The sequence below is a fragment of the Solea senegalensis genome, linkage group LG19, assembly GCF_019176455.1.
Source record: "Solea senegalensis isolate Sse05_10M linkage group LG19, IFAPA_SoseM_1, whole genome shotgun sequence".
Taxonomy (NCBI): domain Eukaryota; kingdom Metazoa; phylum Chordata; class Actinopteri; order Pleuronectiformes; family Soleidae; genus Solea; species Solea senegalensis.
The window spans coordinates 3,579,885-3,605,249 of NC_058038.1; the positions used below are offsets into that span (position 1 = coordinate 3,579,885).

General features: G+C 41.2%; 1 protein-coding gene across 4 annotated transcripts in view; it reads left to right on the top strand.

Annotated features, from left to right (window-relative positions):
- Positions 1–25,365, top strand: part of rhbdf1a (rhomboid 5 homolog 1a (Drosophila)) — a 45,809-nt gene that overhangs the window by 14,992 nt on the left and 5,452 nt on the right. For 2 of the 4 annotated variants that reach the window (XM_044051574.1, XM_044051572.1), the window contains exons 2-10: positions 17,325–17,469; positions 17,551–17,690; positions 18,939–19,046; positions 21,354–21,567; positions 22,458–22,664; positions 22,839–22,961; positions 23,455–23,618; positions 24,523–24,774; positions 24,851–24,962. In XM_044051574.1, the coding sequence (XP_043907509.1) occupies positions 17,353–17,469; positions 17,551–17,690; positions 18,939–19,046; positions 21,354–21,567; positions 22,458–22,664; positions 22,839–22,961; positions 23,455–23,618; positions 24,523–24,774; positions 24,851–24,962 (1,437 nt within the window). In that variant the 5' untranslated portion in view covers positions 17,325–17,352. The remainder of the gene's footprint in view (positions 1–17,324; positions 17,470–17,550; positions 17,691–18,938; positions 19,047–21,353; positions 21,568–22,457; positions 22,665–22,838; positions 22,962–23,454; positions 23,619–24,522; positions 24,775–24,850; positions 24,963–25,365) is intronic. The other 2 variants (XM_044051575.1, XM_044051573.1) reach the window with 1 other exon arrangement.

Genomic DNA, 25,365 nt, shown 5'->3' on the forward strand with positions numbered 1-25,365 from the left:
TTTAATAAGGTTCAGTGTGTTTCTGTCACATATTCTTGACACTTTTGTTTGTCTTTTCTTGTTCAGATGCTTGTTTTTTTTGTTGTTTTTTAAACAGCACATATGTGCCAACTGGGCACACTAGAGAAGAATATTTGTTGGGTTATTGTGTCTTGGAAATGGCACAAATGTGTCGTGAACAGCTTAGAGGTTTAGTTTAAACTGGTCTAAAATGACTTTATCTGATATTGGTATTGGTAGATACTTGAGTTTGTGATGTAAGATATTGATCAGTGTTTGTCAAACCTGGAAATGATGATGTGCTCAAATGTCTTGTTTTTGTCCACAAATGAAAATGACTCAGTTTTTAATGATTTCTTTGTGGAGCAAAGAAATTCAGGAAATATTCACATTCAAGAAGCTATAACATATATCAGAAATGAAAATTTTTTATGAATCAGTTATGAAAATAGTTGACTATTCATTTTTTAATCGATTAATAATCGATTATTCGAGTAATTGTTTCCATTGTAGTTTCAAGAAGCCACACAGTGCTGATGTGGTTAGCACTGGTGCTCACACCAATGAAGGTTCCTAGTTAAAATCTGGGCTTTTCTCCAGTTGATCTGGTAATGTGAGTGTGAATGGTTGGTGCTGGTAATATTAATATTGGTGGTAATGTTGGTTTGATTTTGACTGAAGGATGCATTGATGTGACTTCTGGTGCTTTTCCATTGTACAGATCTAGCTCGGCACGACTCAACTCGACTCGTTTTTTTTTTGCTATTCCATTAATGATAGTTACAGTAAGTGACGTCAACAGACTGCTGCTCGCTGATTGGTCAGAGTGTGTCGTCACTGGAAGAGTCATGAGCGCGACGTCCGACGGGACGGAAACATTCAAAACACAAAAGTAGCCCATGATGATGATGATTCTTAGGAATTAGGCATTTTGTTGTTCTCTCAAAGCGCCGGGTAAGTACATTTTTAAGTCATTGCGTGCAGAAAGCAATTTAATCTCCAGTCTTTTGACTTTGGATATCTCGGGCGTCTGGAGACTGACAGTCTTCATTCTCTGCTGATTCCCTTTTGTCCCCACGATCTCCGAGCCTCTATTCATCTGTCATCTTTTTTAAAAGACGCGTCGTCCTCACTGTCACGGCGCACTGACGATCTCGCTCTCAGGCTCTCGTCTGCGTTGGAGCTGCGGAGGAGGAGGAGGAGGAGGAGGAGGAGACAGAGGAGGCGACAGGCCTTACTCACTCAGTCATGGGCCAGTGACGGATTGTGTGTGTATTTACATGTGCCACCCGTTTAAATGTGTCTTCCTGTGCCATGTGGACAGGAGTATGTTGTTTCCGTGGTCGTGTGGAGCGGACACAGAGAATGTGCTTGGTCTGAGGTGTGCTTCCTCCCACCCTCCCTCCCTCCCTCCCTCCTCTTCCTCTGCTGCTGCTGCACTTCCTTCCTTGCGTCCAAATAAGCGTTAATCTAACCCCCCCTCACACACACACACACACACACACACACAATATGCTGGTGGTCCTGCCACAGAGGATGTGACATGACACAGCGTATAGTCATCCTTTTGTGAGGTATTTTTAGCCCCCGTTGATTGATTAGTTCACAAAGATGAAACCGAATACAAGACCTGGACGGCCTGAGGCAGTTAGTCAGAGTTTCAGTCACACAGTTTTCCACAGGAATAACATGATAGTCAGTATCGGTATTGGGGCTGTGTGTTGACAAGAATCTGGCCATACAAGACATAGTGGGATAAATGGGGAGACTCTAAGGTAGGCTTGTGATTCTTTGTTTGTTCTTTGTTTCTTTGTGTGTACTTTAGGATCCTTTAGTTAAAGTAAGTATTATAGGCACAAACAAGATGTACTTCTCATTACCGTAACTCCTAAACCGCTTGTGAAAATTCCCAAATCTATGGACTGGCGATCTATCCAGGGTGTGTTAGAAGACGGATGAATGAATGGATACCGGAAAGCAGAGAAATAGCACTTTACGTCCATATACTAGTCATTACGGTAGCCCCTCAGGATAACGACATTCAGTGCGTCACACGTTTGTGATGTCCATAATTCCTAAACGGCTGAATAACTGCTAGATATCATAAACTTGATAAATGTTGCTAAGCCACTTAAACTTTATATGCTTTAGTCTTTTAGACTTGTTTCGTGTAAGGATGGGAATAAGTATCAGTGTGATACTCAAAAATGTAAATAAAAATCAGCTAAAGCATTTTAGCTGAGTCATGTTATGAGCTGTTTATTTCTTCTCTTTGGCAGAACAATATTGGTTTACACAGTTCCTACATTCATAAATGGTCTAAAATGACTGTATCGGAATAATATTGGTATCGGTATCGGACACAGAAAAATGGTATCCCTAGTTTCCTGCTAATAATTAGAGCTGGAACAATTACTCGATTATTAATCGATCACTAAATGAATCGTCAACTATTTTGATAATCGATAATTCTTAAATGTGAATATTTTCTGGTTTCTTTGCTCCAGATAAGAAAATAAATCATTAACACCGAGTCATTTTGGTATGAGGACAAAAACAAGACTTTTGAGAACATCATCATTTCCACATTTGACAAACACTGATCAACATTTTTCCACATATTCGCCATTTTTTTGACATTTCATGGACCAAATGATTACTCGGTTAATCGGGAAAATAATCGACAGATTAATCGATTATGAAAATAATCTGCAGCTGCAGCTCTGCTAAATTAATCAACTTTCGCTTTGAGTGTATTTAAGTCATTAAAACAGGTTTTTATGATTTTTCAGCTCCTTTTCAAATGTGAATATTTGCTGGTTTCTTTGCTCCACATCACAAAGAAATCTTTAAAGCTGAATAGTTCTTTTGTTTTTTGGACAAAACGAGACATTTGAGGACATCGTCATTTCCAGGGTTTGAGAAACACTGATCACTGATTTTCTGACATTTTATGGACCTAACGATTACTCGAGTTTATATGTTATTTTTATACTGTATATAATTGCACTGCTGTGCAGACATAAAATGTAGATTGTAGAAACGAAGTTATAGTGTCGTTCAATATATAATAACACTCGCAAGTGTGATGTCTCTGCAAAACCCTTAATGCAGTTACCTCATCTCGTGCCTCACATGAATACATTTTCCAGCTTGGAATTTGCTTCGTTCACCGTTTTCCACTAATGGAGGAAGGAAAACTCCTTCCTTCCTTCCTTCCTTTTGTATTTCTTTCTTTATTTTCCTTTATAGACGACTATAGCATCAGGCTGTACACAAACAGCCTGGTTCACGCCGGTCCATGTCAGACTATACAATGCAGCCTTTTGTCGTCGTCCTGATTCAGGCTGATATCATGGTGGAAACTATTTAGATGGGGGATCACATGTTGTCGGGACTCGCTCGCTTGTATGTGAGCATCTCCTCTTACTTTAACCCGAGAATGTCCGACCTCGCGTAGACAATGAGCTGTCTGTTTGTCCGTCTCAGGTCACTCTTGTTATGAGCTGAGGACCGGGCGCTGAGAGGATGACGCTCTACTTTGTCTTTGTCTAAACGTTGCCTCAGTGTAAGAGCAGAGCAAGGTCAAAAGGTCAGCGACACACTGATCTTAATGTCCTTGGCTTTTACCTTTACTGATCTAAATTAAAATGATATAAATTAAATTTGATATATATATTATATATATCAAATTTCATGTGTTGGAAAAGGCTAGCAAAAATTAACTGATTTTATTATTAGGGTTCGAGCACAAGGTGCGTAGTACCCTATTGAAACTGAAGGAATTATTATTATTATTATTGTTAGCATTATTATTATTGTTGTTATTATGCTCCCTATTGGTGAAATTGTTGATTAGAAATTGGCCAAAAATGGTAAAAAATTGTTTGTTTGTCACTCAAAATAATAGCACTTTAACCATTAATTGATAAAAATAAATACATTTATATAATACTGCTGTAAAATTGCAAAATGTGTCCCTTGCCACACTTTTAATTCAGCTATACGTACTTTATTGGTAATATGTTGACATCTTATTGTTTTCTCTACTCCTAAAAGCAAAAATAAGCAGATGTTATTAAATAATCTGTTGATTATTTGCTTGAACAATCATAAAATGGCCAAAATAATTGCAATTTAACCATTAATTGATATAAATAAATACATTTATGAAATTCCAGTCAAGTCTGGACTCAGATAAATCCTATTTTATTGTTGTTTTTATGACTTCATTTCCACTAAACTGTGTAAAATGGGCAAATCCTATCATTTCATATTAGCCGCAGCCCTGAATCAAAACTAATCATATCTTGGCAGATTGTGTGACTGTTTCTAAGTGACATCCTCAATTGTCATCAAACCAAAGATATCTAAGTCAGTGTCGTCGCAAACCAGAAAAATGTTCACATTTTTAGAAACTCTTAATGAATTAAAAACACATTTTCTTTTAGATAAAATGCAGATGAACAGCAGCAGCTGTGTTTTCGCTGTGGCTTTTTTAACGTGTTACCACATGGCCTCTGAGTTTAGGACGAGCTCTCTGGAGTTTCACAGTCTCGTTGAATTTCGTTAATTCGTCCCACAGCGTTTTTATGATCTGTTTGTCATGGAGTGCTCTTTACGCCTCAGCGGGACGCTGGGTTGCGCTGAGGGTCTTTTTTTTTTATCAGGAGCTGCTGGATCCCCCCCGTGTGGTGCAGTGAGCATCACTGTCAGCGCCTCCGCTGGTGATACAGTGAGTCGATGATGAGCTTTTGTTGCAAACACATTTGTAGTAGGTTTCAGGTTTGGCTGCTGTTCTTTAAAGCAGACAGCTCATCAAACAGCTTCAAAAGTAGTGGTTTTTATACACACTCACTACTGCTCGAGTACGATACGCGGTATATTGCCCACAATTAGTGTTGTAATGTTTTTGTACTTCAGTACAAAATTCACATATATGCTCTTTGTTACTTGTTGCTACAAAATAAAATCACAAAAAGAAGAGTTGGTCATGGTCTGTATTTATATTGAGCTTTTCTTGTCTTGACACTTCAGTTTTCACCCATTCATTCATTCACACGCTGCAACATGGGGTTAAGTGTCTTGCTCAACGACAATATAGAGCCAGGAATTGAACCCACAACCTTCCAGTTGGAAGACAACTCGCCCTAACACTCAATCCTAACTCCTCACATACGTACATTTGATGCTTAAGTACAGTACATGTCATATACTTGTGACATATACTCATATGACATTTTACTTAAGTAATATTATTAAAAAAGTGACTTCAACTTCTACCTGAGTCATTTTCTGGTTAAGATACTTTTACTCAAGTTTAAGCTACTTTATACAGAGACTCTCCACGATACCAATAATATCACGATGCAGCATTTCTGTGATATATTCATATATCATACGGCGATGCATCAGCATATCTAAGTGAAGAAGACAAAACCCATCACCAAATCCATATTTTGACAATTAATAAATCAATGTATTTTATAAAATAAAAGCCACTTCTGGTTCATCGTCTCATCTATATCTTATCATTTTGAGGTGTGGACATTTTACAACACTTTTTAGCATTTTGTGGACCAAGTAACTGATCCGTTCATCAAGAGAATAATTATATCAATAATGATTAACTTTAACCAGTATTGGACATCAGACTTGACTGAAGTTCATGTGTTTTTTCATTACACTCTTTTGCACATTTGTATATAATATATATATTAACATTTCCATTCATACTGTGATTATTTTCAAGCAGCTAATTGATTAATTGATTAACTGAGAAAACAGTCAACAGATGCATCAATAGGCAATAGTATTAATCTGTGGTAAATCTATCACATGCAATAGTGAATATTTACTCATCATCTCATATCGTCTCACAGTATATGTAAAAGAAACGCACTTAGACGTGTAGAGAGAGAGAGAGGGGGCACTATTTGGGAGTTTTGACTCTCGTCTGTTTCCTCACGATTAGCGGCACAAACACAGCTCGGGACAGTGACATGACACAGATTCACTGGAATGAACCTCCTTTTTTTCCGTCTGCTGTCGTGAGCTGAAACAGCCGACAAAGCTGAGAAAAAGAAAAAGAAAAAGTCAGCACGGTTGTAGAAAGTGCCTCTGAGTCTCCGGCTGGAAATACGTGGTAAATAATTCACCTTTGCACGATGAGTCAATAATTCAATTGGGTTGAATTAGCCGCTCATTTAATAACGTTCCACCTGGTTTTGGAACTGAGGGGATTGTTTGGAGTTAATTAAAAATCTTCTTTCTTTCAGGCCTTCTTTGTGTTGTCCAGACCCATGGGATCCCAAGCCACACGTTTGCAATGGAGATACACCTTTTCTCCAAGACCAAACCTGAAGGCTTGAAGGGATAGTTTGATTTCTTACGCCATGGTTCTCAAACTGTGGTACAGCACGTGTACCAGCAGTGGTACGCGAGCTTCCTCTGGTGGGGATAACAGGGTATGTGACTGGAGTAGAGCTGAGGAATTTTGAACTCAGTGCGTAGAAAATTAAGCAAATCAGACAAATAAATAGAGTAACCTTATCTCTCGCTCCGTCTTAATCTAATTTCACTGTGCCGGTGTTTGAAGTGTATGTGAGGAAGAGGAGGATGATGAGAGAGTAAATTATCTGTTTGTTTGAGATGTATCTTATCACCTCGCGTGAGCTTCCATGCTTATCATTTTGTACAGCACTATGGTCCACAAGTGCTTCACAAATAAAGTTGGATTGGATTATTGGGAATAAATCTGCCTCCTGTGAAAAGTCCGTAGCTGACTTTGTATTTTAACGTTGGTGTTTTTAAACCTACTGGTGTAAAAATTTTGAGAACCATAGCATTAGGTAACTCAGTGGTAGAGCGTGTTGTCGTTCAACTTGAAGGTTGTGGGTTTGATTCCCGGGCTTTGCTAGTGTCCTCGGGGCAAGACACTTAACCCCATGTTGCTTCTGATGAAAGATGAGTGAAGGACAGCGCTATATGAATACAGGCCATTTACTCTATGTTCTTATAGCCTCTGTATATAGATATATATATATTGTTTTAACAGTAATGGATACAGAGGCAGCCTAAAGGCTCTGTGCTCTAAGGGTTAACATCAAGAATGTGTCAATCAATATCAAAAATCGGTATCTGAGGAGTTAACCTCCTCAGCGTCTGCGAGCCGATAAACTCACAGGATGTTGTTTGACTTCGCTGCTGTATCGAGTTTATAATCAATACCCGGCCCTAATCACAATACACGTCTGAAAACTTAGAATTAGATACTTCACTTTGCTCGTTGTGGTTCTGCTCGCAGCTGATTCTGGTTCTGCAGACGTTAGAGGAATTACACGTGTTGGTTTCACTCCACCTGCCGCTCCCTCGTATTGATTTCCTGTGCAGGATATTGCTGCATGATGAAAGGTCTGCGTCCTGTGCTGATAAAATAACCTGATTGCAATTTTCTAGGACCTTGTCATATACTGTGTATAAGGCTTCGGGAAGGTGTGGTGAAGATGCTGCGATAAATGGATGCAGCTCATTTTTATAAAAACCCTGTTTTGTTGCACACAGCTTTTATCAGAACACAGCCGATCCACCCCGAGCAGGACGGGTTGTTTCTTTTTGTGCCGTGTCTGTCTTTGTATTTGCAGTCGACATTGTTCTATAAATACGCCACATGCACGCAGCCCACTGTGGGACCGGGGGCCATTTATACTTTGACAAGCTATTCCTATCTCTGGCACACACTCCCGTCCCGTCATTTGGTAAACACTGTTATGACAGTGAGGGAACCTGGCAGTGGACCTGACACAACTGTGTCGCTGCACGCTGAAACCGCTGACACCGAAAGGTTAATTCTCTCTTGTAAAAATCCCACCGAGTGCTGACAGCGAGAGCTTAAGACCCGTGGAGCGACACGGGGAAAGGCATGAGGCCTTTAAAAAAAAACCAAAAAAAAAACCTCAAACAGATTAATTGATTATCAAAATAGTTTGATTAATAAGCGAGTAAATGTTCCAATAAAAACAATGTGTGAACCAAATATTAAATACATGAAACACATGAATTGAAAAAATATACCACTGTTTTGTGTCCGAGTATCTACTGATACCGATATCAGTCTGATATAGTCATTTTAGACCATTTGTGCTGAGTCATTTCAAAGACATAATTCTCCAAGCTGTGTAACGGCTCAAACATGACTCAGCTAAAGTGCTTTTGCTGATCTTTATTTACAGTATATGTGTACAGCCTGTGCAGGGTGAAGCATGCGATATATATATCTGTCCGATATCCGATCCAGTTATTTTGTGATTTTGACCAGTATTGGACCGATACCGATACTCACTGATACCGATTCCCATCCCTAGTTTGAATGTTGTAGCAACGTTTATCAACTTTCTGTGAATAAAAATGAGTTAAAATTGCCCAATTGATAAATAATACCAGCAAATATCGACCCCCGCAGATGAATCGGTCCACCTCTACTCCAGCCACGTTCCCAGTCACAGCAGCAGCACAGCCTCGCCCGGCACGGCCCGGCCCGGCATGCCTGACCCGCCGCGAGCAGCCACCGTGACACTTGATCCGAGGGTCAGCTGCGTCGGGTATTTCTGATGTCTCTCCGTGTGTGTGTGTGTGTGTTTTTTAATGTCGTCAGGGCCGGTGTGGTATGACAGCCACAGTCACATGGGGTCAATTCAGATGACGGCAGCTTTGCCGGTGTTCGTTGCACTTCACACTTTGGCCTGTGGCTGAATTTCACTGTGTATTTTCTTCCCTGTGAGATTAGCAGAGAGAGAGAGGGAGAGCTGTGATTGCCTCCGTCTCTCCCCCCCCTCCCCTCCCCTCCCCTCCTCGTTATATCATCCATGCGACTGTATCCAAATCAACTTCCACAACCGGTGAAGTCACCTTGTATTAATGTCTGTGCTGCAGAATAACACGTTTATTTTTAGCCGCCTGTTTCTCCTCCGTGTTCTCCTCGGCCCAAGTGAAACATCAGGAGCTTTTGTAGTCTTTTATTTTTATTTTTTTAACTTCACATGAAGATCAAATAATAATCTGCAGATGGGCCTCAGATGCCTGCACGAGCTGCAGAACACACACTCACATGCCTGCAGGGTAATAATAACCGCAAATGATTTATGTTCTGGGAGGTGAATTGTTAAAACTACCGCTTCGAACAATGTCTTCACCCACGCACACTGAAATGACTATGACATCATTATTATGAAATATCATTTATTGGAACTGCTGATCGAGGTTAATTTCACAATTTCTCATGTGCGGCGTATTTCTTGAGGAGAAGAAACTATTTTCTATAAGAGCTGCTAGAGACTGAATGGAATTGTTTTTCCTCCATTGTTCCCAGTGTCCAGCTTCGCCTCCAGCAAGGAGTGAGTGAGACACAATGGACAGTAGGAGCATTTGTGAGTGAATGACTAACTGTGTGAGTATGGGGAAACCCAAACATGTTTGTGCCACTGGGTTTCTAGGAAAGCACTAAGCGGGTTAATCAGTCTGGAATCTGCCTCAGGTTCCTTTACATTTTTTGTTTTCTCAGCCAAGGTCAAGGACCAGATAATAAAAAGTAAAACTTCTTTTGGTATTTTCCTTGGAATAATTCAACTGTCAATTTTTCAGTTGGAATGTAATCTGAAGCTAATTTTTAAATACAAAAAGAAAAACGAAACGCAGAGTGGCCACTTTATTAGGTCAAGACAAGCTGCTGAAGTTCAAATCGAGTATCGCGATGTGGAGGAAAAAGTGATTTATAGTAAAATTCAGCGTGGTTGTCAGTGCTTTTATTCAGACACAAATGACCTTTCTCCATCTCTAGTGTTTTCAAAGAACAGTCAAAAAAAAAGGAAATATCAAGTGGAAAGGGAACCTTGGAGGGTTGCCGGCTCCAGTCCTCACCACGTCAAGGGCTGGGGTACCCTTGAGCAAGGTACCCAATCCCCATTGGTCTTTGTTAATTGGACATATTCAGTGTCCTCCTACTGCCGGTCCCAAGCCCGGATAAATGGGAAGGTTGTGTCAGGAAAGATCATCTGCTCTGGTGATCCCAGGAGAGGGAGAACCAAAGAAAAGTTCTCAGAAACTTGATAAATGTTGCTTAGCCTTTTGTTTGTGTTATTAATTATCAGAAAATCGACATTAAAAAAACCCTCACATTGGTCGAACTCTAGTTCAAACTGGCGATTTCTTTTTCTAAAACTCGAGTTCAAGCTTCCTGCAATAACTACCTCAGTTACAGACAGTTTGATGCACTTCCAGTCTGTATGCTTTGTGCGTTTGAGTAGAGATCCAAATTGGAGACGAAACGAGACAAAGTCTGCACCAAAGATGTTCCGCGATATTGAGAGGGAAATGGAAAAATGTAAAGTTCCACTAATAATTTGAGCCAGTGAAGTCAAAGAGCAAAAGAGGAACAGCTGCACTTCTCCATGAGGAATGAGGTATCCCATCCTCTTACTGCACAGATAAATGAGGTCACCCCCTCGCGACTCCACCCCTGCATGCTACAGTTTTCCACTGTCCACCCTTTTACTCTTTAGTAACAGACTCGGTCGTTCACCTGAGGCCGTGGCCTGTCGCTCCTCAATTAGAGCCCTTGGAGAACACTCAGTACCCAGAAACCAGTCCAATCCAGTCCACAATGGTTAGACTTCATGTGGTTTCCTGTTGGTTGTCGTTTCAGCTCGGTTCTGTTCGGCCAGTGAGCTCGAGGAATGTGGGTAAGGCATTTTGCTGAGATTAAAAACTGGCCCTGGACAGAGAGGATTTCAAGAATGCAAAGAATGACGATTAATTATTTACGCAGGTGATGTGTCTTCAGGAGTTCTTAGACAGTTTTGTAACTGTTTCTAAGGATTGTTGGAGGTGTTTTAGCTGAAGAATAGTGAAGGCACAGAATCTCATTATGTGTAAAATCTGTTGTGTAGCAGGACAATTAGGTGGCGCAATGCTTCCCAACATACCCGTGTCTAAAGCCCAACCCTGTCTTGTAAAATTTATGTTCCCACACACACACACACAAAAAAAACAACCACACTCTCAATTATGTTTCACAAGAAACCCCTTTTTTATGTTTGACATGTGGCCAATAGTAATATAGTTTGTATTTGAGGCGACAGCCGTGGTCACGGGGTGCAACAAAGACGTCAGAGGATCGGCTGCGAATACTTGCAGCGTTGGTTGGACCTTTTGGGTCCAGGATGCGTCGTCCCCACAACGCGTCCACAACACAGGACACAAGATGGCACATGAGCAGGATCTTTTCTGAGCCCAAACAAGGGGCTGTTTGTGCCCAAATCTGACCAAATTCATAACCTCATCTCTGCCTCATGCATCACAAGCAGTCAACACATTATAGCACCGTAACTTATGATGCGATATGATCTTGTTTTGTCCACAAACCAAAATGATTCTGTTTTTATGATTTTTTTTTGTTCTATGGAGCAAAGAAGCCCAGAAAACATTCACTATTAGGAAGCCGTAAAGTCAGAGGACTTGTTTTACCTTTGACAGAGAAAGAAATGTTCACTAGGAAACTGTATAATTTCAAGGAGACACGGTTTCTGTTGCTTTCATGTCACACACACACACACACAGACTGGGGATTTTGAGGCAGCTCCAACATGGAGAGAAAAAAAGGGCAGCAGCCAAATCAATATTTTATTCATGATGAGTGACAAACAGGAGGCCAGTGCTCTTTTGGAGCCGCGTGTGAACCACCTCGGCTGTGTTTCTACAATAAAGGAAACATAATCAGTCGGACGACCCCTCCATCCATCCATCCATCCGTTCCAGGTGTTCTCACCTGCTCCGGTGGCGTGTGTTGAAAGTGGTACGTACTCACTCAGAGCTCCATTCACTGCGCCTTGTCCTCTGTTTGACTGAAAGCCTCACCTGTAACAGCCGGGCCTCTGTTGTCATAAGCCGCAGCTTTCCTCCGCATGACTGGAGACCATTTACCAAGTGATTATATTAAACGATGGCACAGAAAACTTCTTTCTGCTCGAGGTTGTCTGCAGAACGTAATACAATAGGCGGAGAGAGTGCAGGTTCTGTTTGTCAACCCTTGTAATTATGATGTCCCTGCACCTGGAGGGACACCAGTTTGTCCTCTGTGTCTGTGTTCGCCTGTCTGTCTTCTAATGGAGAAGTGAAATGGCTTAAAATAACCACCCCCCAAAAAAAACAATCCACGCTCTGCCGGATTGTCAGGGGCATCACGACTGAGTAGGAAGTGTGGGACTGACAAGATCGCAGGAAGCCAATCTCGGGTGTTTTCCCCCTCTTTAGATGTGAATCTCGCAGTCAAAACAAATCATTTTGAGAAACTAGATTAAATTGTGGTCATGTGAAGAATCAGAGACAGGAATGTAAACACTGTGGGAAACTATTACACACTTGCACACCAAATCACCTTGAGAGCGAGATAAGATGCAATGGGTTGAATAATTGTAATAGTTCCATTTCTCTGTGCTTTTAGTGCTTTTAGGCTGGGTTTTCTTCTACTGTCAGTCTTGACCATGAAGAGATAACACGCTCTGTCGAGGGAGGGATAATCCTCCAGCCCAGCCTGGACTGTTGCCAAACGCAGAATGCAACCCCAAAGAGATCTGCCTCTGAAGGTCTTTCTCAGACATGGACCAGCTTCGATTTTTATGTTAATCCGCTGCAGAAATGACTGACATTTCAACTGAGAAATGAGTCAGTGGCTATTGTGGCTGTGACTGTGCTAAAGAGTTCCAGCGGTTCATCTGCCATGTTGTCTTTGGAGGAGGACATGGGAGAATGAGGGAGACAGACTTCCATGGGCTGATGTTCCTTTGTTTTTGTCCACAGTGTGTGTGGGACATAGAGTGGTTTTTGTCTCGCTGTCATTTAAAATCCGATTTTACAGCTTCGGTCTCGTGTCATTTACGTTTGCTTCCAATGTGTGGGTTTCATCTGACGAGTAAAAGAGCAGCGCGGCTGTGGTGGCCTGTGAAAGGCAGTTACATGTAGGGAAGAGGGAGATGAGTGGGAGACAGTAAGCAGGAAATGAGCCTAACGCAGAGAGCAGGAACAATGGAGGCTGTTTCATGTGTTTCCTCCCGTCGACTCTTCACTCTGTGGAGGCAGAGCAGCAACAACAGGGACAGTCAGGAAGAGCTAAAGCGGGTTGATGTTTAGTGCGGAGGAAAATCAGCAGCGTTTGCTGTCTGCTTTCAGCCTGGTGTGATCTGCAGCCCTGATGTGGAGACCCTCCTCCCTTCCTCCCCTCCTCTCCCAGATCTGCTCCATATCAGAAGCCTTGCTGTTTGTACTAACAGCGAAAGTAATTAAATGTCAGGACTTTCAGCCCAGGGGCAAGAGGAAAATGTTGCTGTTGCAGTGGCAACTTGTGCACAAGTCGAGCCACGGGTGTCACATTTGCATTTCCCAAATGTCGTCGTCGGTAGTCGGAGAGATGAGGTCTGTGAGGATTATTTAGTGGATTTACAGGCCGGTCGACTTTGTGGACTTGATATAAAACAAACCGCGAGTGAAGCTGCGCTGAGGTCAAACATTGGCACAGAGTGGATTGACTTCAGCACATCACACTGCACTGGCTGTGGTCCAGTCTGCTCGGCTTATCCAGTATCACAGTCCAGACAATGTCATCGGAGGTCAAACATCATTCAATTTAAAATGCTAATAGGTGTAGACGGTCAAACTCTTCCATGCTTGACACGACGCCCCTTGGTAGGATATTACGCTGTTTACCTCTATAGATATATACAAGACAGCGCATAAATCAAACAACGTTTCAGAAAACTCGTCTCTTCTCTGGCTGTTTTCATCACAAAATGAACATGTTGTGCCAAAACATTTTACCCGATCCCCACAGATCCAGAGAAACAGTGGAGGTGAATCGTTGCTATGAAACACGCTCACAGCGAGCAGAAGACGACGGAGCGATGGGAACAAACACAAGCGTATTTTGTGGTTAACTCTCGTTAAATAATGGACCCAGTCAAATGCTGTGTTCACAGCGTATGTGTTCTGTCGTAACGGGATGATGTTTGGTGCTTTGTGGAATGTTCTTTTTTTCTTTTCCTGTTCCGGGGGAGGTTCCAAGCGAGCTGAGTTTGAGAGTGTTGTGTCACTGAGCTTGACGTCCGACACAAGAATCAAACCGAACAATGCCAATCTGTAGATCAGTTAAAAAGACTTAAAAGTCCTGAAAACTTGCATTAATCTCCAACATTTAGCAAAGGAAATGTCTAAAATCCTAATATTTAACAGAGGAGTCTGGTGTGTTTAGCAAAAGCCGCAAGTTGTGAGCCGAATTGCAAGCCGTTCACTCGTATTTCAGAAAAGTTTGTTTGTGTTGCATGTAAAACAAAGTCATGGCAGTTTCATGCAGCCGTGCAATGATGACTCCAGCCATGTTGCGGAGGTACTCTAGTAATGGAAAAGCGCCATTTGTACATTTTTGTGACACTATGGGAGGCTAGGGCCTAAAAATAGAAGTAATGGGCATTTATTTTCATCGCCAACCATGGCTAAGCATTGTTGCAAAACTGTGAAACTCGCAGCGTGTGTCCAGTTTTCACAACAAGATGGTGCGGTGCAAGTAGAGACGATAACCAATTGTTACTCAGTTGACAGAGAAATAACAGAGAAAATGCAAATATTCACAATTCTACTCCAGAGAATGATTTACAGTATTTTGGGAGGGCAGGACTTTGTCGAGAGAGGATGACTGGAGGTGGTTGGATGTATGAGTTGCATGTTTTCAAAGTGTACCCTGGCAGAACGAGCTTTTCCACACTGCATACCCTAGCTTTAATGGACTATAATAACCTACCATGCGTAATCACATCTAGTTTTTCTTGCGTCTCTCAGTAACAAAAAAATGTTGATCTAGTAACATTTAACTGCTCTGCTTCTGTAAACTCCTTGTGAATTGAGAATTAGCTGTCAGCAAGACTCTGACCGCATTTAAACGTCAACACATGGGTGATGACCTCCGCTGCCCCCGAGCTCTGTCTGAGGCTTCCCTTCCCCTGCTGAAATACACTGACAACACAGCCCATCATTGCTCGGGCTAAAACAGAAGCCTGCTGTGGTTGTGTGTTAAAATGGCAACACAAAGCAGATGTGGTCACCGGCCACAGAGCTGGAGCTGGAACACAAGAAGTGAGGACGTGACCCTGCATGTTCCAGCTCAGAGCTCCAAAGCCCCGGATGTGACTTAATCACTGTGTGTGTGTGACAATGCTGTCTTGTGAGGCATTTTTTAAAAACTGGAAGTGACGGGAAGGGACGGGAAACTGAGGCATTTGGTTTTTGCAGCAGCTTCAAAGCTGAGGACCAGCTCCTGTCATCTGCCTGCACAGAGTAACTTGATTAAATTAACCCTTAAGAGACATTTTGTGCTCTTCCAATTTTTATTGTCAAGCCACTAAGGCTGTGTTGAATCAATATAGCTCAAATTTGCCAGTTGCTCTTCATTTTTGGAAACATTTCTGTCGCCTCAGTTCCTTAAAAACTGACGCATTTGTTCCTAGTGGCAAAAAATGTCACCTTCCCAAAAAGAGCTGTAAAAACATTATATATTAATATATATTTTTTCATTTTAAACGTGTCAATCTTTTGATGTGTTGATGACACGTTTGCATAATCGCACTTTGCATTACCGTAGTCCAACGGTTTCTGAAAGCTGAGAAGTTTTCTGAAAGTTTCTGAAATCTGAGAAGTTATTACGGTAATTTGAGGAAGCCAGAGAATCAGCGTCTTTGTCACCAGAGAGGAGAGAGTGGGAACCCCTGTACATGTTGTTTATGCACATTGAGAGTATATGTTTTATACTGTTCAGATTTCAAATTTAACATGCAAAATCTGTTCTCATGTACAACTGCAGTGTTTTTCCAAATAAAATAGTTCAAACAGTATTTTAACTTGCAGTAAATTGTAAATAACTGCCAGGTATTGGAAGTTACTGGCAAAAGCACTTAGTTACAGGACATTCTCTCGTCATCTTATGGTTAAAATAAGCCAAAAAAAAATTTTGACACACATTTTTCAGATGGAAGTATTTTTAAAAGATAGACTAATTTAAAGTGGGAATAAAAATAATATATAATATTTTTTACATCCATTTTTGACAAGGTGACATTTTCTGCCCTTAGGGACAAATTTGTCAGGATATTAAAGGACCTCTTAAGAGTTAATAATGAGTGCAACAACTAAGACGTTAGACTGTAATTGGTGTGCGCTGTGAACAGGTGAAGGAGTTCAGTGCTGCGTGGGAATAAAGTGAGTGAAGAAAAAGGACAGGAAGTGAAGCAGCAGGCTCAGAGAAGTGAGGTTAGACAATAAAACGCAGAGCTGCTGGTAACGAGGCTGCAGCTGCAGGCGGCCTGTCTGATGCCCGACGTTTACTGTGCTCCTCCTGTGGTCCGCCAGCCTCGTCATGGGAATGCACGCGTAGTCATTAGACCCCGGTGGACGTCTTGTGGAAGCAGAGGAACATTTAACCACCGAGTGGGATTAAGTTTGAGTAGAACTGTAGAATTAAGGGATTATTTTTAAGACCATAAACTTCCTCACTCTGATGCACAAGTATTTATTGCTTCTTCTTTTTTTAAAAGGCTCTGTGAAACTGTAGATTGTGCTGGGTGGAACAGAAACGTGTGAAGTCAACGACAGAGGCCTGAGCGCCCTCTCGTGCAACAATTCTGCAGCACAAACTGTGACGCGCACAAACTGTGTTGTCGCATAATTGTGATTTCATTGGTTACAATTTGTATAGTTTTAACGCGTTTTTTGTCGGATTAGAGCCGTATTTGTTGGGCTTTATGTTGAGAGACGTTAAGGGAGAGACACAGGACAAATCAACAACAAAAATGGGCATTTTTTATGCCGCTGAAACCTGGGTATACTATATTAATAATTTTTAGGTTCCTCTTTGTTTTTCGTGCCCACTCTGTGTTTGTTTCCTAAATACGTACATGATTTTAGGATTTAATATTTTTATCTGTTCGATATCCGATCTAGCTCTTTTGACCAGCATCTGACCGATACCGACTCCCATCCCTCCTACAAACCACATCAAGCTGTCTCACTGAGGAGGTCATGCCCCCTTGTGGCAAAAAATTGGAGCGTCTCCCAACATTAACATATATAAAGCTCACCAAATAAGGCTCTCGTTCAACAACAAACACATGAAAACTATAACGGTGTCAGAAAATCACTGCTGCCATAACGTGTATTGCTCCAAACTAAATACATTATGATTGATTATGTTCGTTTAATCGTCACTGATGAACGGTTTTCTCTGTGTGCAGCTGGCAGGCCTGGGCTGGGACAGAGAACATGGCTGAACCACGGCGGGAGAGCACCAGCAGCCTGCAGAGGAAGAAACCTCCCTGGCTCAGGCTGGACATTCCCACCGCTCAGATGTCACTGGATGAGCCTCCCACGTTTGTTCAGGTACCAAACCTTTTTTCCTCTCTCTCTACGCTCTCTTATTTTCAATTTTGACTCTTACTTTTCCTTTCTTTTCTGGTGCAGCCGGTGAAGAGGCAGGGGTTCCTGCGCAGCATCAGCATGCCTGTGGAGACCTCGCACTTCCAGTCGCCGCCCCGCGACCTCTTTGACATGCGGCGGCCCGTCTTACAGCGCCAGTCGTCCATCACTCAGACCATAAAGAGGTAAAATCATTTACTGTGTAATTCAGCATGCCATGCTTCCAGATTATATAATATAAAGAATCCTGTGTGGCTATTTGTGTATAATGTGGATTAATCGACAACTATTTTGATTGGTTTGAGTGGAGACGTTTTCAGTTTTTTCAGCTTCTTAAATGTGAATATTTTCTGCTTTCTTTGCTCCATTTGACAAAAGAAATTATTAAAACTATTGAGTATTCAAGTTATCGACTAATTAAAAACTATCAAACCTAAAGACAATATACTGACATCAAACACTGATGTTAATCTGAACTGCAGTATGTATAACAAAAAGAACCTCTTAAATGTATCAGTAGTTGAAATTAATAGGTTTTTTTCAGTGTTTTTTTAAAATGTGAATATTTTCTATAATTTTATAATTAAATTGTAAATAAATTAAATGTGACAAGAATTATCGTTTGTGTCACCATCTAGCAGCACCTCATCTCTTTTGTTATTTAGTAATAATGACAGGAGCCCAAAACCCCTTAAATAAAAACACCTCAAAAGTTTTAATTATTGTAACATTAACATTATTGTATTATCAAGTGGTGCACTTATTTGGAAATTCTGGGTTAAAGTAGTGATGTGATATACAGCAGGTAATGCAGAAAATGTTCAATTGTGGCCTCAAAAGATTACAAAAACTAACAAAAAAACGAATATTATTACAAAACGGGGGGGGGGCTTTTATTCTGAAAATCACGCTTTTATCGTTGTAACGGTGTCTGAATTTTTCGGCAAAAATAGAACACAGGCATTCAGTGTAATCCCCGCGTTAAACACACGCAGCGTGATTAAAGATATATGCTGTAATTTATTCTTAATTTAAGGTCAATTCAAATCCAGATTTCTTGATCAAAACCACTTTTAAGGCGCAATAGATGGTGGTGATTATTATTTTTGCCATAATCGAGCAGCACATGCTTATAAGAGACAGTAGATTATGTGTCCTTGTGCATGTAAACAATGTTTCTATGTCTGTGCAGTGTTTCGGTTTCTTTTTTCTTGCTGATTAACAATGTAACGTCTGCCTGCTCACTTTTTCCTCATGTTTTAAATCTTAAACACTGTACTTTGCTCTCTCTGCATGAACGGCGACAGCTCTGTCCAGATGCCTTTCCTTCTCACTGCCTTGTTGTCTTTTTTTCCTCTCTCCTTTCCTTCCTTCCTTCCTTGCCTCCTTGCCTCTGTCCTGCCTCCTCGCCTCCCTGCTCTGCGTGGTCGCAGCAGCAGAAGGGTTCACTTTGAGCGGATTAACACGGTGCCAGTTAAGGGCCAGCGAGCCGCTCGCCGTGGCACCAGGAAGCATCACTCGCTCTCCAGAACCCTGCTCAGGTACGGGTCAGGTGACAGGTGTTCACTGACGAGTTTAAAGGTCCATTCTGTAACACTTAGGAGGGTTAGGTGGCAGAGACAGAACGCTTTAAAGCTCCACTGTGTAACTTCAAAACACCACTAGTGTCGCCATCTCCGTCACCTCACTCATGTCTCAGAGAGCCGGGGTTAATTCCTTAACCTAAAGATCTCCCTTAACATTAATTTCACCTCACTTATGTTTCAAAGAAATTAGTTTTTATTTAAAAGTTACACACTACAGCTTTAGAATTAAAGATAGTTTTGTTTTCGGAGTCTTATTTTAAGCTTTTTATATGTAGTTAGTTTCTGCTGCAGCCAGGCCACCGTAGGTCCCTGACTTACTGCACTGTTACGCACTGGAACCTTTAAGATAAGGAAGTAAATCAGTATACTCTCGATTAACGCACATGACATGAGGTCACACGATTATCGTTGTCATTTCTCAGCAGGCAGTGGCAGCTGTGAGTCACATTGTTGCCAAAAGGTTTTTCTTTTTCAAAAATGAGGAACACGAAATTTCCCTGTCACAAGTTCCTCTTGAGTTTCTTTTGAGTAATGAGCCAGCCTTTGTTTTCTTACACATCAGTCAATCAGAGGGAAAAATAAGTACAGTAACATTTCTGTTAAAGCTCTTTTTTGTCTTAATTAAATGTCCAAAAATCATCGCACACTGCAATTATTTGACTGTTTTATTTATAGTAAACATCAAAATCAACATCATATGCTGATAGACATTAATTAATAAAGTTTGCCCTCGCAATACTGTGATAGACACGAGCAATGATGTCTACGTACGTGCATCCTGTCCTGTCCTGTCCCATCCTGTCCCCTCCTGTCCTGTCCTGTCCTGGGAGACAAATACTCCTGAAGCACAGATGATAGCCAGAAATTAGCGCGATCCTTTTTTCCTCTCTCAGAAAGAAGTTAAGTTGATATTTAGGTTGATATTCAGTACACCTACTGTACTGTTTCATGCCCTGCAAATGAATAAACGTGGACGCCATCATGAACGAAGTGGCTTTTACAAGTTGTCCTTCCGTCTTAATCTGCGTCAGCAGCATTTTGATCCTTGAATTTGAGGGAATAGGTCCTGGAAAGTCCTTGCAAAGACCTTGAATTTGATTGATTTAAATGCTTTACCAACCCTAGATTTACACGTCACATGCCAAATCTAGTTGACAGTCATCAGCGTATACAGTGATCCAAAGCTCTCACACTCTACTGTAAACTAGGATAACAGTAGTTCAATAAAACTAGGTTTGTACTCACTTTTAATTTAACCTGAATGCAAACACAGAAAGGAAATGGACCAATTTGTTTGAGCTTGTATAAAATGAGTTGTTGATAAAGAGTTAGGAAACAACATTTTGTGAAAAGAGACGATTATTTCTGCTCTTTATTTACATCATGAAGTTGCGTCTTCTTATCCTCTCTGACTTTTGTGTCCCCCTGCTGCCTTCTGTTTGTCATCCATTTTAATGGAAAACCTAGAGAATGGCACCTTTTTTTAAAACCGAAGTCCGGGGCGAGCAGTGACAATTACTCACTGACAGAAAGAGTGAGACAGGAAATAGATTTTCACCTAATACTCTGAACGTTGACTCTGTAGCCTGTAATTAGTGAAAGAAAAAAAAGGAAAACATCAAGAAGTTTTTCTTTGAAGAATGTTTCCACTTCCTCTTCCTGGCCTCAGGGCGCAGTCACACTGTTTGCTCTGGAACTTATTAGGACCTCGTCGAGCAACAACATGATTATATGTGTGTACGCATCATTGTGGGGAGTGGAGAGAGAGGGGGCCACATGAAAAATCCTCATTCTCTGTGTTAATTGGATTTGGTGTCTGCTAGTGTGAGTTAAAATTAGGAAAATGCAAATAAGTTGGACATTTTTACAGCAGCAGCAGCAGCGTCAGAACTGCAGTAATCCTCTTGTGTTCGCTTTGAAGATTTACCGTGTCACTATATGTTTCATACGTACAGTGGGTAAAGGATTTGTGTGCACCTGGCAGTCTGTCTTTCCCTGATATAAACATGCCCAGGCGTATTCCCCTCTTCTGCTCCTGTTACATATTATCTAAAGCACCTTTTGACGTCCCGGGGATTGCGGCCTTATCAGACTCTTGCATGTTTGCCGACTCACTCCTTTGTAAGCTTCACTGTGCGCCAGACGGGATTTAGAAGTGGAGGGTGTTAAACGTCTGAGACCACTTTCCTTGCCTTGGTGTGTGTGTGGGTGTGGGTGAGTGTTGTGGCCCAGTACTGAAAGGTCAGTGTTTTGTGGCGTTAGGGGAACAGCTGACTGGTTTGGTGTCAGTAAGGACTGTGACGCCACCCAGAAATGGCAGCGGAAGAGCCTGCGCCACTGCAGCCTGCGCTACGGGAAACTGAAGCCACAGGTGATCCGGGAGATGGACCTGCCCAGCCAGGACAACATCTCCTTAACCAGCACTGAGACCCCGCCTCCTCTCTACGTCCCCTCCTCTCAGCATGGCATGCAAAAGGTAGCGATGTCCCTAAAAATTAATATTTTTAATTGCAATTAAAAAGTAATTGAGGGATGCACAGTATTTGACTTTTTGCCGATATCTAATATGGCAATTTTTTGGGATTTGTTGGGCAAGTAAGCGATATATGATATATTTTTTTCCCTGCAGAGGTGATTTAGATAAGTGTTTTTGCGACAGATTAAATGTAAGTTTGCTAAAGTTATATTTAGCAAATGAAGCCTGCGACACACTTTACAAAAAAGGCGGGATTGATCCAGGTTTACAACTGGTTCATATCATCTTCTTCTCCTTCCTTTTATTGCACTTTTTAATGATACTTTTTAAGATACTAATCGTCGCAGCTTGACAGGTGGAATTTTTGTCCAATCTTGCCGTATACAAAATTTGAGCTGCAGTTTTTGATGGATTCTTATATCACCCCACCTGAGGGCTCAATGTTCACACACATTCAGCAGCAAAGTTCCACCCGAGGCTTTTATGCACTGAGAAATGTTCTGAACCTGGTGAAAGAATTACATTTTTTGCGATCTGATGCTGAGAAAAACTGTTTATGAATTGATGCCGTTCTTAGACAATTGCCACAAAGTGCACAAATTAGTGGAGGTGTGAATTTTCATCCTCTCAACTGTTAACACAGTTAACGTGCTAATTGTGGAACCTTCCAGAACAGTGTTACCTCTGGATCTTTTTTTGAGTGTGTTACAGCTGTCGCATTCTTTGTTCTTCATATTTATTTGAACTATACAAATAGGTAAAGTAAAAAAAAAAATGGAATTGTTTTCTTTTTATACTGAAAATCATCGCAACGTTTCTGAAAAATGGGGTCTGTAGATGTAAAACAGAATATGTTTCTCACTGACACTTCTGATCCCGTTGGTCTCCAGATCGTGGACCCACTGGCGCGAGGACGAGCCTTCCGCATGGTGGAGGAGGTGGACGGCTACAGCGTGCCTCAGACCCCCATCACACCTGGAGCCGCCTCCCTTTGCTCCTTCACCAGCTCCCGCTCAGGTCTCAACCGACTGCCTCGCCGGCGAAAGAGGGAGTCTGTGGCCAAGATGAGCTTCAGGGCCGCGGCGGCGTTAGTCAAGGTGATTGGAGACTCGAGACATTTAAAAGGGAACGTTGGACACTCGTGCATATGTTGTCCTGTTGGTATTTATTGCTGCTTTATGACTCTGTAATCTGCTGTATTGGAAACAGTGGAGTTGTAAACACTTTTTTTTGTGTGTGTGTGTGTGTGTGTGTGTGTGTGTGTTTCTCAGGGCCGTTCGTTACGGGAGAGCACTCTGCGACGGGCCCAGAGACGGAGCTTCACTCCCGCCAGCTTCATGGAGGAAGAATTAATCGACTTTCCCGATGAACTGGACACATCCTTCTTTGCCAGAGTAATGCTTTTTTTTTTGTTTGTTTATTTATTAGGAACCCCGTAAGCTATTCTTCCTGGGGTCCACAGTTCAACATAAACAATAATAAACAGAACATTTTGTCATTTATAACACTCAGTGGAAAAATACACAAAAACAAACAAGAAGCAGCATAAAACCTTATATTTGGACTCACAGTGAACACATTTTTATAAGATATCTCACTTAATTTGCTTTTTAAACACTGTTTTCTCTATTAATTTAAGCATAAATGACAGTGTGTCTAAAGGTTGTTGTCTTGAGTGATGGCAAAGGTTTATGATTTTAATTTACATTTACATTGATTGTAGTATAATAATATAATTGTATAAACTTGTGACATGTTGTAAGTAGAAGTACAGCAGTCAACCTGTGTTGTGATTTTGCTGCTGTTATTGTTTTATTCTCATCTTTTCGGATCACTGTTCACAATGATCACTGTTTTTTCTTCTTCTTCTTTTTTTTTCCTCTGCAGGACGTTCTGATGCACGAGGAGTTGTCCACGTATACGGACGAGGTGTTCGAGTCGCCGTCGGAGGCGGCCATGAAGGAGGCGGAGCCCAGCGGCAAGAAGGACGAGACGGAGCTGACGGGCAGTGCGCTCGATAAGACGGAACTGGAACGAAGCCACCTCATGCTGTGAGTTCCTGTTCAACAGTGTTTGTTACTGAAAAACATCTTTGTAAGATAATGACAGTGGGAGAAAAAGTGATTCAATCTTTCTAGAGACACTGGAAGTGTAAAAAATCTGAACGTAAAAGCAGCTGTTGAAGAATAATGTTAATAAATTCATATAAATACATAAATTCAAGATACTGTAATTAATCATTTTTTTCATTATGTTGATTTGTTTTTTTGTCGATAAAATGCAGAAAATGGTGAAAAATGTCAAAGAAAACAGAAAATATTCACATGTAAGACACTGAAATCTGAGGAAAATTTTATTTAATACTATATCAGTTATTTAAAATAGGCACCAGTTGAATTGGTTATGGATTAATAATCGATAAATCACTGCAGCACTGAGACTAATTGATAAAATCTAATTTAATTTATATATTATATTGTATAACATATTATAAAAATATGACCAAATAACCTTGACCAAAGTGCTACTTGTAATACACAAATAAACAAATACACAAATAAAAGAATACAAAGTATATTTAAAAACACAGAATAGAAAATAAAAAGGCAACTAAAGTTTAAATTACTAATTCCTGGTCCTATTAGTTATACAGAGAAATTATGGAAGCAGTTTACAAATTAATATATATATATATATATATATATATTTATATCAATAGTTACACAGTTTACTTATTTTTGTTCCATTACCTTTTTAATACTGTTTTCTATGCTTTATTTTGGTAGTAATAATATTTGACTCAGAGCTAAATATTTTATTGTGTATAATCTTTATTCTTTCCTTTTTATACATACATATTCTTAGTATATTAAGTTTTATATTCTGATTGTCTTCAGTATCAGTGTCATTATCATCATTAAACATGTGTGTGTATGTGTGTATAACTCCTCGCAGACCTCTGGAACGAGGGTGGCGTAAAGCCAAAGAAGGAACCCCCGGGCCACCGAAGGTGCCGCTGCGGCAGGAAGTGGTGAGCGTCAACGGGCAGCGGCGCGGCCAGCGCATCGTCGTCCCCGTCAAGAAGCTGTTCGCCCGCGAGAAGAGGCCGTACGGGCTGGGGATGGTGGGGAAGCTCACCAACCGCACCTACCGCAAACGCATCGACAGCTACGTCAAGAGGCAGATAGAGGACATGGACGACCACAGGTGAGTTCTGGAACACGCCGAGGCACGACGAGTTTGTTTAACTGTATGCACTTACTTCACTCCTCTGTGTCTGCAGGCCTTTTTTCACGTACTGGATCACCGTTGTCCATCTGCTCATCACTATCTTGGCTGTTTGTATCTACGGTATCGCGCCGGTGGGCTTCTCCCAGCATGAGACGGTTGATTCTGTGAGTCCACTTTTTTTAAACTTTGCTGTTTTAATGGCGCATGTTCTCCCCGTGTGTGTGTGTGTGTGTGTGTGGGTTTTCTTCCTGTTTCCTCGCACAGCTACAAAAAAATGTGGATTTGTGGATCTGAATTGACCGTAAGATAAAGTGGTAGAAGATGAGTGAGTGAGTGAGTGAGTGAGTTGGGATGATGCCACTTTATTGTGTCCGATGCCAATATCCCACTCGAGTATCTACCGATACCGTTATTATCCTGAAACAGTAATTTCAGACCGTTTATTGAACATATGAAATAAACAACCCAAACATGACTGAGCTAAAATGCTTTTGCTGATTTACATTTTCACAGTCATAGTGCACAGTGAAACATGCGATAGGATTTTTGGATTATGTATCGGGTTCT